At 43.0% G+C, this 13,608-nt stretch overlaps 1 protein-coding gene across 1 annotated transcript; it reads left to right on the forward strand.

Moving 5' to 3' along the window:
* Positions 1 to 7,201: 7,201 nt before the first annotated feature.
* Aard (alanine and arginine rich domain containing protein) lies at positions 7,202 to 12,276 on the forward strand. Its single transcript, XM_028768060.1, has 2 exons — positions 7,202 to 7,612; positions 11,369 to 12,276. Exons 1-2 carry the CDS (start codon positions 7,271 to 7,273, stop codon positions 11,522 to 11,524), a joined length of 498 nt encoding a protein of 165 aa, XP_028623893.1. The 5' UTR covers positions 7,202 to 7,270; the 3' UTR covers positions 11,525 to 12,276.
* The last annotated feature ends 1,332 nt before the right edge of the window (positions 12,277 to 13,608 follow it).

Below are 13,608 nucleotides of genomic sequence, written 5' to 3' on the forward strand. Positions count from 1 at the left end.
AGACAGTGGGTGAGCACAGCAGAGGGTGAGCAGCCAGCTATGCTGGCGAGGTAACTCATGACTCTCATAACCCGAGATAGGATTTTTTCAGGCTTTCTATCTTATGAAGTGGATGCAGAAATATTCTAGGCAAGATTTCCCTCTCATAGTAAGGACACTGAATATGGAATATTGTTATGGTCAGCCTTATGCTGTGTTCAAGGCTTTCTCCTGACCCTCATAAAGTGAAGGTTTGAAAACAACTAGACTTTTGGAGAACCTTTCCCCAAACTATTCACACAGTCTGCATTTTCTCTAACTTAAATACATAGTGGTACAATCTGTCCCTGAAACGACGGGATTGGTTGTATTAGGAACAACAGAGGAAAATAATTCTTTTTTTTTTTCCTATTGATCACTACTGCTGCTTTTAGAACTTGACAGTGGAATTTTAGAGCAGTGAAGGATGGGGACTGAATGGGTTGTGACATTTTCAGTGGGCATGCAGCCGTGATGCCTTTGACAGTCAGTGAACCTCCTACAATGCCTTGCTTTATTTTCAGATGTAACAGAGAACCACACAGTATTAGACAGTATGATTGTATGGTGCAGTGTTTCTATAGCAGTCATGTGTTTTGATTGAATCTGTATCAGTTATTTTTTAAAACATCTTATCTTTTTTATTTTAACAATTTAGAAATTTTAAATGATTTCTTTTTTATTTCTTTTAATGTGCATTGGTGTTTTTGTTTCCTGCATTTATGTATGAGGGTGTTGGATCTATTGGAACTGGAGGTTGTGAGCTGCCATAGGGTGCTGAAATCTTTGAGCCATCTCTCCAGCCCCATAAACTGTCTTATCTTTACAAGGTCCTTTGGAAAGAATGTCCAGGTACAAACTGATGTTTTCCTTGTAGCCAGTACCTCAACTGCACACTGCAACCACTCAGAGGGGTGATTGGAAATCCAGAAGTAGGTCATGAGTTTTGGTTTAAAGAAACCACAGATTTGACAATCAAGTTTGATATTGAAATGAAACTCTGGAAAGTTTGACAAGGCTTAGCAAGCTTTGGGATCTCAGCTAACCTCTGGGAGTTACTGAAACGGAGCTTTAAAAGTTCCAATGGTGGTGTATGCTATTCAAGAGCTTGAAGCTGTTTTCAGATTAGTGCCTCAAAGATCTGAATTGCTTAGCTCTGGTTCCCTCAGTCACGGGGACAGCATCAGAAGAAGACTTATGATACTGTCTTTAAAAATGACCAATCTCATCCTCACATGCTCTCAGCTGAGCTTCACTGTTGAGAATCAAGTGGGAACACAGGGATGGTGACACAGGAATCTGAGTCCCTGATGTGCAGTTTATTCCTAATGAGTACAGATTGCTGAAAATTGCGTGCATTCTTGTATTGAATGTTAAGAATGAGAGCTACAAAAAAAAATGTGTGAAAGAGTCTCAAAAACACACTCCAGGAACACTGTCATAGATCAGAGGTCAAGACATTTGGCTTCAGTTAGCATACATTTTGACCTAAAATGGGATCTGGATTTAATGAGAGATACATTAAATTCTACACAAGCCAGACCATCCCCCAGATGACTCAGAAACTATTGAAAATACCAATGAGATTTAAAGAATTCTGTTGGGGTCTATAGATAGCTCAGTGTTGCCTTGGCAGAGGCCTCGGGTTCAGTTCCTAGCACATGCAGGTTGGCTCATTATCACCCATAACTCCACTTCCAGAGGCCATGATGATCTATTCTGATCACTGTGGGCACCAGGCACACGTGTGGTACATATACATACATGCAGGCAAAACAGTCATATGCGTGAATAAATCTTAAAGAAATAAAAGTCTTACATTTGACAATGGGAAAAAAGTAGGTGCAATAGGCTATTGACTCACCAAACAGCTCAGCATTTGGCCATTTATGATGCCCACATCTGCCATTGAGAATCTGGCTGAATGGTCACTGTTTGAACTCTCTTGCTCTGTTCTTCCAGAGGATGGACTTGGTGAGGCCAGAGTTCTCTGAATGATCCCTGCTGGTGGTACTCTGAAGCTGTTTTAGTCATTTTGTTCATTTATTCATTTATATATCTATCATTTGTCTGTCAATGATCTATCATCTATCTATCTATCTATCTATCTATCTATCTATCTATCTATCTTATATCTATTATTTATTTATTTAATACAGGGTCTCATTATGTAGCTCTGGCTATCCTGGAACTCACTATTTAGACAAACCTGGCCCCCAACTCACAGAGACTCATCTGTGTCTACCTCCCAAGTACTGGAATTAAAGTCACATGATTCATTTTAGACATAACATGTATTATCTCTGTGGTGGATGTTGAGTTATCAAGGTTTTGAGAAGGTATGGAAATAATAATAATATATATATGCATATATACATATTATTTATATATTATTTATAATATATATTATAATATTATAATACTATATATTATAATATTATGATATTATATATTATTTATATATATTATTTATATATATAAATATATATGCATATATATGCATATATACATGTATATGTAATATAAAGTCTTACATTAAAGTCCACTATTGGCTTTTCACTAGCAGGAGTTTTGAGTGAGTTGTTAAAAGTCTATAATGGCAGCACCAGGGAGTCCTACCAGGAGAATTCAAGTTTTAAGTTAGCCTGGGTTACAGAATAAAGTCAAGACCAGCCTGGACTCTACAGTGAGACTCTTGTTTTTAAAAACCAAGGACAGAGAATACAGCTCAGTGATAGAATATTTACTAGTATGTGCATGGCTTTGCACTGAAAAAAAAATCAATGAACAAAACCAATTATAATGGACAGCTACAGGAATTTCTGGAGAGAGGTTTGTGAGCCCAGGAGAGTTTTGCTGTAGCTTTTGTCTTTTTTTTTTTTTTTAAATGAACTTAAAGGAAGAACAAGTTACAGTTAAAGGAATGGAAGAGCCTGCCATTCCTGCTCCGTATGTGGTGTGGGCAATATGGTTTCCTTTGGCGAGCCTTCTTTTTTTCTATAAGCCCTTTAGAATGTAAATGTCAGATACCTCTGGCTCATAGTTTCCACAGAATCTGAGGCCACTCGTTGAGGTAACTGGTTTGCCTATCTGAATCTGCGTTTTTGCATGATTAGATTATATTTCTTGCCTTGCCTTTATTTGGAAAGAAAAACCTGTAAGAATAGAGGCCTTGTGGTTTATTTAGAAACATTATGAAAGTAGTAGTATCTCTGATGAAAGAAATCAGTTTTTTGTTGTTTGTTTCCATCTAAATAAACTGTGAATTTTATTGTAAAGCTTTCCCATGAATCGTTCTGAGCCTTGCTGGAGCTGCCCAGTGCCTTGCTGGAAGCTTCTGCTACTTTACTGGACAACTGAGTAAGGAGACCCCTCATCCCTTGTCCCTTATCTAACTTGTAAACAAATTAAACCAGAGTGTTTATACAAAGTCACATGACTAGCAAGGGATAGGGCTGAGAATCCTTTGCTCCCAGAATCCTGGGAAATGAAGTAAAAAAAAGACAGTGAATGGCTTTTGGACATTCCACAAGAAGAGAATGTTTGCTAGCCCCTAGTTAACCAGAAAATGAATGCTCCAGGCTCCCCACAGAGTCTTGAATGGGCCGAACTATTAAGCTATTCATGGAAATATGACAAATATTTATTTTAAGGCTTATAAGGAAAATTCTCTTGTCTCAGGATCCGGGAGACATACTTGTTTCTTTCTGCAAGGAGTGTTCAAGGACATTCTATTTGCAGAGGGAACACTCAGAGCCTGTTGCTTGAAAGAGTGATTGTCATAGAGGAGGGCTGAAGGAGTGGCCTTAGACTCGAGCCTCCCAAGGCACAGATAGGGAACACATAAAGGAACAGGGATGAAGGTTTCCCAGGGAGCGGTGACCAGGCAGAGAAGGCCCGTTGTAGCTGTATTATTTGAAAGATGTAGGTGTGAGCTCCACTCAGTATTTGTTCATCTTTTGTCACGTAGATCACTGATGATTTTGGTAACCAACCAATTTCCTTACAGGATTTCAGAGATGGCATTAGGGTTCAGTGTAAAGAATTCTCTGCTTTGTTTCACTGCAGAAGTGTATAAAATGGAAGCCCGTTGTGTGATGCAAACTCCTCCTGATGTCCAAAGAGACACAGAGAGGTGGCTTTAAAATGTAAGGGCAGAAACATGAGGCAACGAAAGATCTGTTCAGGTGACAGCACTACAGAACCAGCACTGTTTAAGCCAGTCTATGTAGCTTGGTGTAACGGAAGGGAAGTAACATGACCCTTGGAGCCAAGTAGATGTGGAATTAAATCCTACTCCTGCCTTTTCCTTACTTGGTGACTATATTATCCCAGGCATAACACACTCCAAGAAAGTCAGCTGTCAGCTTGTTGCACTTGAGACTGACGATATGGCACGACCTAGAAATGGACTGTGTGACCCGCTTTGTACGCGTGCATTGAAGAAGCACACTACAGGGATAGATACTATGAGATGATACTCTGTTCTTCTCAAGAAGATCCACCTTATCGTTTTGGAACTATTCTGGGCGCTTCATTAATATTCCGTGTTTGATTCAGTGCTAGGCTGGTCTGATCATCTCTTCTCTCCTTGCCTGCCTCCTTACTTTCCTACCTCACATATTGAAGCTCCCTTTGCATGGGACAGGAGGGCTGAACTGTGGTCCAAGTCATCTCCAAAATCATTCATAGAAACGGAGGAATAATAATAAATATTGCTCTCCCCCCCTCTCTGTGTGTGTGTGTGGTGTGTGCAAGAGGGCATGGGTGTTTCTGTATGTGGAGTTTGATGGTAGGACTCTTGCTCTGATAGCTCTTCTACCTTATACTTTGAGGCAGAGCTATTTTTAACCAAGCTCAATGTTTTCTTGTACAGTTAGTTTCACTAGCCTGCTTTCTCTGGGGATCCCCTGTCTCTGCCTTCAAAGGATGGATTAAGGTTGCCTGCCACACTCACCTGACATTTGTGAGGGTTTGGCTGATCCAAACTCCGATCTTATTGCTTATTTGTCAAGTGCTTTAACTGAGGAACCATTGCCCATTCATGTTATTGTGTTTTTTATGCCTTTCCTTTTCCATTCTTTCCTTCCCTTCCTTTCCTTTCTTCCCTCCCTCCTTCCCCCCCCCCCACCGTTCTGTATGCACATGAGCATATGGAAACCAGAGCTCGATGTCCAATGTCTTTCTTTCTTTTTTTTTTCATATTTTTTTTGTTTTTGTTAAAGACTTATTTATTTATTTTATGCATATGAGTGGACTGTAGCTGTCTTCAGACACACCAGAAGAGGGCATCAGATTCCATTGCAGATGGTTGTGAGCCACCATGTGGTGCTGGGAATTGAACTCATGACGTCAGTGCTCTTAACCACTGAGCCACCTCTCCAACCCCCAATGTCTTTCTCAGTTGTATTCTATCTTAATTTTTGAGAAATGGCCTCACTGAGCCTAGAGCTCACTGAGACTGGCTGGTCACCAAGCTCCACCAAGTCTTTCTGTCTCTGCCTCCTCAGTGCCGGAATTACAGGCATAGCCATCTGGTCTTTTCTCATGTGTTCTAGGAATACAAACTTATGTCTTTATTCTTGTTTCGTAAGCATTTTTCTCAGTGTTCCCAGGCCCTAAAGTTCTCACTTTCTACTGATAGACTACATTTTCAAATGTTTCTAGAGTCTCTTTACACAATGATAAGAGAAGCCCGGACTTAAGCTGTGAACTATCTGACACTGATTATCCGTAGAGGCTGGGTAACCTGTATTCCTTATCCTGTGAAGACTGAGGCCATTTGAGTAGAGCTGAATTTGATGAGCCCACAGAGCCTGAGCTCTTGCTCACGAGTGCAATTTTCTTTCTTTGGGAGGAAAGTATATCTCAGCGATTGGCGTGCACAAGCCATACTTCCAAGGCATGAATTGTGAGCAGACCACTTGGGTTTGAGTGACTTGTTGGTGGGTATGCATGTGGACTTTCCACCGTCACTTTCCTCATTTGGAAAAATATGGAAAAAATAGTATATATTTCCTAGGGTTGTGTAAAGATTATATAGGTTAATAGTTGAAGTGGCTGGCATATAATAAGAACTATAATAATATATAACATACTATAAGGCATACAGTATAAGTGCACTCTTGCAGCTGGGCAGTGGTGGCGCATGCCTTTAATCCCGGCACTTGGGAGGCAGAGGCAGGCAGATTTCTGAGTTCGAGGCCAGCCTGGTCTACAGAGTGAGTTCCAGGACAGCCAGGGCTACACAGAGAAACCCTGTCTCAAAAAAACAAACAAGACAACAACAACAAAAATAAGTGCGCTCTTGTTATCTTTTATGCCTACTATTGACACTTCAGACAATGGACCGATCTTTTAGAGATGGACCATCAGTTTCTTGGGGAGAGTACTATGTTTGTTTCTGCTACTGTTGTTTCTTCTTGAAAATGTCTATGACCACAGAGGTTTTGACTGTTCATTCCTGTAAAGAAACATTCAATTAGCTCCAAAAGAGGGATTAAAATATACTTTATATGATGTGGATAATCGTTATTAGCTCATGATTATGTTGGACTGGGAATTATACCATCGCACACTTTGGAATACAGGAAGGTGTTGATTTTTTTTTTTAATCCTTTCCTATATGTAGACTCGCTAAGAGGTCATCAGGGTTAAAGAGAAGCACTGAAATTCAGAACTCCGGGCTACTGGGATCATAGAAAGTTAATTAGAAAGATGGTCTGACTTGCAAACCGGACCGAAATGAAATTCTCACCGCGGACTGTGGATAATACTTGGGTATCAGATCGGAATGGTGTCTAGATTCTATCACACCCTTAATGTTAAAAGCGTAAAATGTCAGAAACCATTTCAAAAGTGTACAGTACTAAGAAATAGGCAACTGGGAAGGGTCCTGTTCAAGATTTCTTTGCGTTGCTAATAATCCTCAGCTAGTTCCTCGGCTTTTATCAGCAAGGGTTGACTGTACCAGTCTCCATACATTCTCAAAACCGGAGCCCTAGAAGGCTAGGGGGAAAAATACAGCCCGAACTTCTGGTCACAAGGCCTCCCTCCCTTGTTGCTATGAGGTAGGGAAGACAGAGGAGATGGACAAGGAGCAGAACAGCGCTCTGAGTGGCCCAGCAGTAACAGCGTCCACGGCCAGGGTCCTGCCTGTTCCGTTAACTGCCCCCGCCCCCGCCCCATCGGCCTTAAAAAGCTCCAACTTGCAACCAAATCCCCAGTCCGAGCGCTGCAGAAAAGGATCACGATGGGCTTGGGTGACTACAGCCACTGCAGACAGAGGATGACCCGGGGACTCTATGGAGTCTCTGGAAGGGCTACGCTGTGGTCCCCAGCCTTCCACCCGGTGCACCGCATGCCTTGCGGCAACTGGCGCATCGAGGCGCCAGAGCACGCCCGGGCGTCCAGCCTGGTGCTGGAGCATCTCCGGAGGCAGCTGGAGCGCGCCTTCCAGCGGGCGGCAGCACGCGGACGCGCCAGGCGCGCGCGGGAGGCGGTGGCGGCGGTAGCGGCGGCGGCGGCGGCAGCGCGGGAGGAGCGGAGCCGGGCGCGCATGGAGTGCGCCCTGGCCCGGCTGCGCGCGGAGCTGGTGAGCCCGGGCTGTGCGGCGGGGCTCGCGGGCCCGAGTCCGTGGTTTCGAAGCTGGAGCCGTAGCCCATAGGAGGACCCCCGGGGTGGGGTTGATGCCGGGGAGGGAGATTACTCCAGGGCGTCCGATTTCTTCTGGACTCGCTGTTGAGGCCTCCTTAAGGTCACAGCTCCAGCGATCAGGGCTTGGCCTACAGTCCAGTGACTGGCCCAGACTCCAGGAGCCCCTCCCCACTCTGTTTCTGTAGTTTTCTATCTTCTAGAAGCTTCCCCATAGCAAGTTCTTAGTATATCTATATTTTGGGTGCAGAGACAGAAATTTCAATGGAACCAACAACCAAGATGGATGTATAAGAAACTCTAAGTGATGGCAATTATTTTTATTTTATCCCTTGCTAAGAATTCAGAAAATAAGTGGCAGTTCAACAGGGAAGAGTGTTCGTAGATCACCTTTTTAAAAAAAAAAATTAAAAAAAATTTAAATTTGACAATTTGAAAAGGACAAGAATATAAAGGCTTTCAAATGGCGAAGCATATGAATGCTGCGTACTGGAGACTTGGAGAGTTCTCTGGATTCAATGTGACAACTAACCACTTCTTCAGAACAGTTTAGGAACCTCAGCGGGTGATCGAGCTCATGTCCGGCTTTAAGAAGGGCAGCCTGATAGTAAATCCGATTTAACCATATTAACAATTTGAATTTGATAAGGAATTCATTATGCTTGATCCAGTGGTGTGTGTGGTCAAAATGGTAAAAAAGCTGGCTGGTAAAGCCAGGTCATTGCCTGGTGAGACCGCCTACTACACACAGGGAGGTTAGTGCTGTGGCTCAGGATTCCACACTGGAATGCCTAGGCCTGACTGAACCAAACCCCTATGCTACTGTGTCATCCCTCCCCTCCTCTCTTGCTGACGCGTATGGAGGTCAAGCTGGACAAGCTCTGAGGCACCTTTACCCTAACATTCCAGCAAGCTGCTTCATCAATAGGAGGCTTAGACAAGTAAGGTATAATGGGTGAGGGAAGGTAGGGAATCATGGGCTCTGTGAATACCTGCTGGCCCTCTAGCTTTGAGACCGAGAATTAGTAGACTTGAGTTGGTTTACTCATCTGTGACGTAGAGATAACGCCGCGAGATTACCGTCATAATTACATGAGATGATAGTATATGACATGCCTTGGCCAGATGCACTCTTTATTGACTGTTGTTATTATATTATAGATCTTGGAAGCCGATTGGGCCTAGAAGGACAAATATGAACATTTCGAGAATTGAGAACTGAGCCAGCAAGATGGCGCTTTAGAGGCACATGTGGACAGGCCTGAAGCCCTGATCCCCCCACACACTGGAGAAAGCCCACTCCTTGCCCCCTCCACACGGGAACGCTCATAGCACAAGCATGCCTGCACTCACACATGCAAACATAGATATGTACAAGTACAGAAATGAGAAAAAAATTAAAAAGAGTTTTGCTCTGGAAAGGAAGCAGAGAATTTTGCATATAACCAGATGCTGTTTTCCTGGAGTGTAGGCCCCCCGTCAGCATTTGCAGGAACTCCCTAGGCCGGGTGACTGACCATAAGACATAAGCAAAGGAGTGGTTACTTACCTCGGGATCATCATTAGAATTAGGTTTTGATCTGGATCATTAGCTAAACCTCTGTGGCAACGAGTGCTCCTATGTATGGGATGCAGAGGCATCGGGTGTCACGATGGAGTTTGTCTAAGGAACGACAATGAATCAGTGTCGTCATGTATGTCTGTTTGGCTTACTCTTCCTAATGGATGGCATTGATTTCTAAGTTCTTCGGATTTCTGGAGTTAAACCTAAAGTTTTCTAGGTATATAAAGTCCCTTTTCTCACCTTTCAGAGAAGTTTTACAGCTTTCATCAGACTCTCAAAGGGATCTACGATGAAAGACATGTAAAAAGCCTTGAGTGTTTGAATTCTCTAAATAAGTGTGAATCGCACGTCCTGTGCTTAGATAGGTGAATCATTATCAGTAATTTTACCCCTGGATACTTGACAGAGAAGGTAGAGGACAGATATCCATCACCTTGTTGACTCATCCCTTCATTCACTCAGTCTTTCGACAAGGACACAGAGACCCTCCCATGGATGCGGAGGCAGGCACTCCGTACTGAGAATGCAATCATTAAAATGTAGCACAGTTCCGCCCACAGCAGCCCGGGTGTAACGCAGTCTCTGTGTTATCAGAGGCATAGAGCCGGAAGAGCACGGCTGCATGATTAAGGAGGCAACTGTGCCTGGCCTTGATTACAGGGAGGCTTCTCAGCAACTGTTGATACTTAATTGCATTCCATGGAGGGAGGAGTGGCAAGGTGCATCTTAGATCCCCCGGGGTCCGACAGAGGCGTGGCTCAGCATGGCATTCCCTTGGAGACCTGTGATAGGAGCAGGCAAGGAGACAGTGCTAGGACATAAAGCTAACCATGTAGGGAAGGATTCTAGAGCCCGAGGCATCAGAAGACAGTCTTGGGTAAATGACTGGGGATTTTTTTTTTTAAGATTTATTTATTTATTTCATATGGTAAGTACACTGTCGCTCTCTTCAGACACATCAGAAGAGGGCATCGGATCCCATTACAGATGGTTGTGAGCCACCGTGTGGTTTCTGGGAATCGAACCCAGGACCTCTGGAAGAGCAGTCAGTGCTCTTAACCGCTGAGCCATCTCTCCAGCCCGTGATGGGGAATTTTTATGGTGATGGCAGTGTGGTTTGTTTCTGTCTGCTGGGTGGCGTGGATCTCTGTTTCCTTTATCCTTTCTAATTCTTGCTTCCAGAGAAATGGCCCCAAGTGCAAAAGAATAAAAACATAAATATTGGAGGAAAATAAAATGATACGTCTGCCCAATATTTTACTTTGCAAATTGAGAAGGAATCACCACTGCAGTATTGGCAGTTAACTATTACAGTTAACTATTAACTTATCTTGAGGGCTACTGTTGCTGAGTTGATCAGGATGGTACACAGAAAATGTTATTTTACAAAATGCATGAAGCATGACTCAACTGGAGGAATATGCAAGTAATTGATCTTCAGCTGGAACAAACTTTGTTGGCGGACTGCCTTCTAAGCAACCTGTCCTTGGAGATGTAATTTTTAAAATTTTATTTGAACACACAAGGGCCTCATAAACTCCCCTTGGAGGAGGTTATGAATCAGCCTTGCTACATAACAGGCTTTGTTTTAGAGTGCAAAGTGTTAGCTTATATAAGGACATATAACGATACATGTGCCTCTGAGGTGTCATTACCTGTTTTCACTCTGCAGGGAGGCCATTTAAAATCCTGAAAACTTGAAATGACAAGTCATCAAGTAAATGGGCCCAGATCCCGAGCACTCAGGTGGCCCCAGGCAGTTACCCGGAGGCTCAGAAAGCTCATAAAAATAAAGGATTTCACTACGATCCCCCACGCCACTGCTTGAAAACAGCCTTTGGTGCATAGGTATTTTTCACGCGGACAGCTTTGTGCGTCAGCGCTTTCTGTTTTCATTTCAAGGCCATTTCAAAAGCTATTTATTTATCTGGGTTTTTACCTTGTTGTAGAAAAAGCTACTTTAATAGCCAGGCCCGAAAGTCAGAATGGGAGAGTAAGGTGAGAAATACATCTTTCTGTCTTATTTCCCTTTCCTACCCATTCCTTATTGCTCATGTGCGGTCGGAGAGCAGTTTCATTTGATCTATATCGCAAACTAATAAAATCCCTTATTATTATTTTTTTTTCTTTTAGCTGGAACTGCGTTTCCAGAACCATCAGCTCGCCCGAACTTTACTGGATCTAAACATGAAAATGCAGCAGCTGAAGAAGAGGCAGGACCAGGAGCATGCATCCAAATCCCAGAGCCCACAGGACGAGGAGATGAATCCTGAGTGTGCAAACGCATAGTGGAGAGCCTGAGCCCGCAACTCTGAAGCAACCCCGAGCCCTCACCATAACATAGACCACTCTGAAACGGTTCTAGCACTAACACTAGCGATGCTGTATGTGCGCTCTGAGGGGCAGTTTGTCCAGCGAAAACTTAGGCATAAGGAGAAAGTGGGAAGGGAGCTAAGAAAGGGAGCGAGGCACTTTTATTTCGAAGTTTTAAAGATATTCATTCATTGGTTTGACTGTTTATTGTCTTAGGAGGCAAAAGGGAAGAGGGATGAGGAGGATAGAGGAGGAAGACGAACCAAAACAGTAAAAGACTGCCTTAATGCCAGCTTACAACGCTGCACATTACCTTCCTTTATGTAGTATTGCATGAACTTGTAGAATCTGTGCTTATTTTTACTTTATTTATTTTTGGTTGAACTAGTAGCCTATCCAGTACTCTTCTTGTGTCTACATTCCACCCATACCCTTGACGTGGCCAGCATGAAGGGTGTTTCACCTTTTTCCTGGATGTGGTCATGTACTCCAGGACTTGCTGTCACTGAAACATAAAATACTAATGATTCTTCTCATGAAATCTCTTGTCTCAGTTGATTCAAGTTTGACTTTCAAGAGGTACATCCCTAAATTCCTAACTAATATAGTTCTTTTGTTCAATTAACTTGGGAGTTTAAATGGTTCTCATTGAATTAAAAGATCTAATTGTAACCCCAAAGTGCTTCATGATGCAAAAATAACATTAATAAAAATAGTTGCACACCTAATTTGTGTTTCTAGTGGTTATTATCTATAAAATTATTACAATGTGTATAATTTTAATTAAAGTTAAAATTAGTTCTTGAGACAAAAGAACAGAAAGAGGTAGTCTTTTTTTAAAATAATAAACTTTTAAATTATTACTTTATTATAACTTTTATTTTTTTCACAGTCCAGTCCTTACCTTCTTCCTGGTCTGCCCTTCCACAGTTCCACATCCCATTTCTCCTCCCTCTGTCTCCATGAAATGTTCTCCTCCTTCCTCCCATGCCCCCCTCTACCACCAGGCCTCCCCACTCCCTGGGGCCTTAAGTTTCTCCAGGGTTAGGTTCCTCTTTTGTCACTGAGGCCAGACCAGGCAGTCCTAAGCTATATATGTGTTGGGGACTTTATCATCTATTGTATGCTGCCTGGTTGGTGTCTCACTGTCTGAGAGATCTCAGGAGTCCCAGTTAGTTGAGACTGCTGGTCTTCCTATGGGGTTGGCTTCCTCCTCAGCTTCTTCCAGCCTTTCCCTAATTCAACCGCAGGGGTTCCCGACTTCACTCCATTGGTTGAGTGTAAATATCTGCATCTGTCTCATGCAGCTGCTTGTTGGGCCTCTTGGAGGACAGCCATGCTAGGCTCCTGTCTATAAGCACACCATAGCATCAATAATAGTGTCAGGCCTTGGAGCCTCCCCTTGAGATAGATCCCTCCCCCTCCCCCTCACACCTAGGTCCCTCCTTTCCTCTGCCTCCCATGATTGTTTTCTTCTCCCTCCCAAGTGGGATTAAAGCATCTTTACTTGGGCCCTTCGGCTTGTTAACCTTCTTGAGTTCTGTGGATTATATCCTGGGTATTCTGTACTTTTTTTTTTTTGGCTAATATCCATTTATTAGTGAGTACATACCATGCATATCCTTTTGGGTCTGAGTTAGCTCACTCAGGATATTTTCTAGTTCCATCCATTTGCTTGCAAAACTCATGATGTCCTAGTTATTAATAGCTGAACGGTATTCCATTGTTTAAATGAACATTTTTTTATCCATTCTTCCGTTATGGGACATCTGGGTTGTTTCCAGTTTCTGGCTATCACAGATAAGGCTGCTATGAACGTAGTGGAGCACGTGCCCCTGTGGTATGGTGGGGCACTTTTTGGGTACATGTTCAAGAGTTGTATAGCTGAGTCTTTAGGCAGATCTATTTCCAATTTTATTTTAGGAACCTCCACATTGATTTCCAGAGGGGTTGTACCAATCTCATCAGCAATGGAGGAGTGTTCTTCTTTCTCCACATCCTCGCCAACATGTGAAGTCACCTGAGTTTTTGATCTTTGTGATTCTGATTGGTGTGAGGCA

The sequence above is a fragment of the Grammomys surdaster genome, unplaced genomic scaffold (assembly GCF_004785775.1).
Source record: "Grammomys surdaster isolate TR1022 unplaced genomic scaffold, NIH_TR_1.0 63, whole genome shotgun sequence".
In the NCBI taxonomy this organism is placed as follows: domain Eukaryota; kingdom Metazoa; phylum Chordata; class Mammalia; order Rodentia; family Muridae; genus Grammomys; species Grammomys surdaster.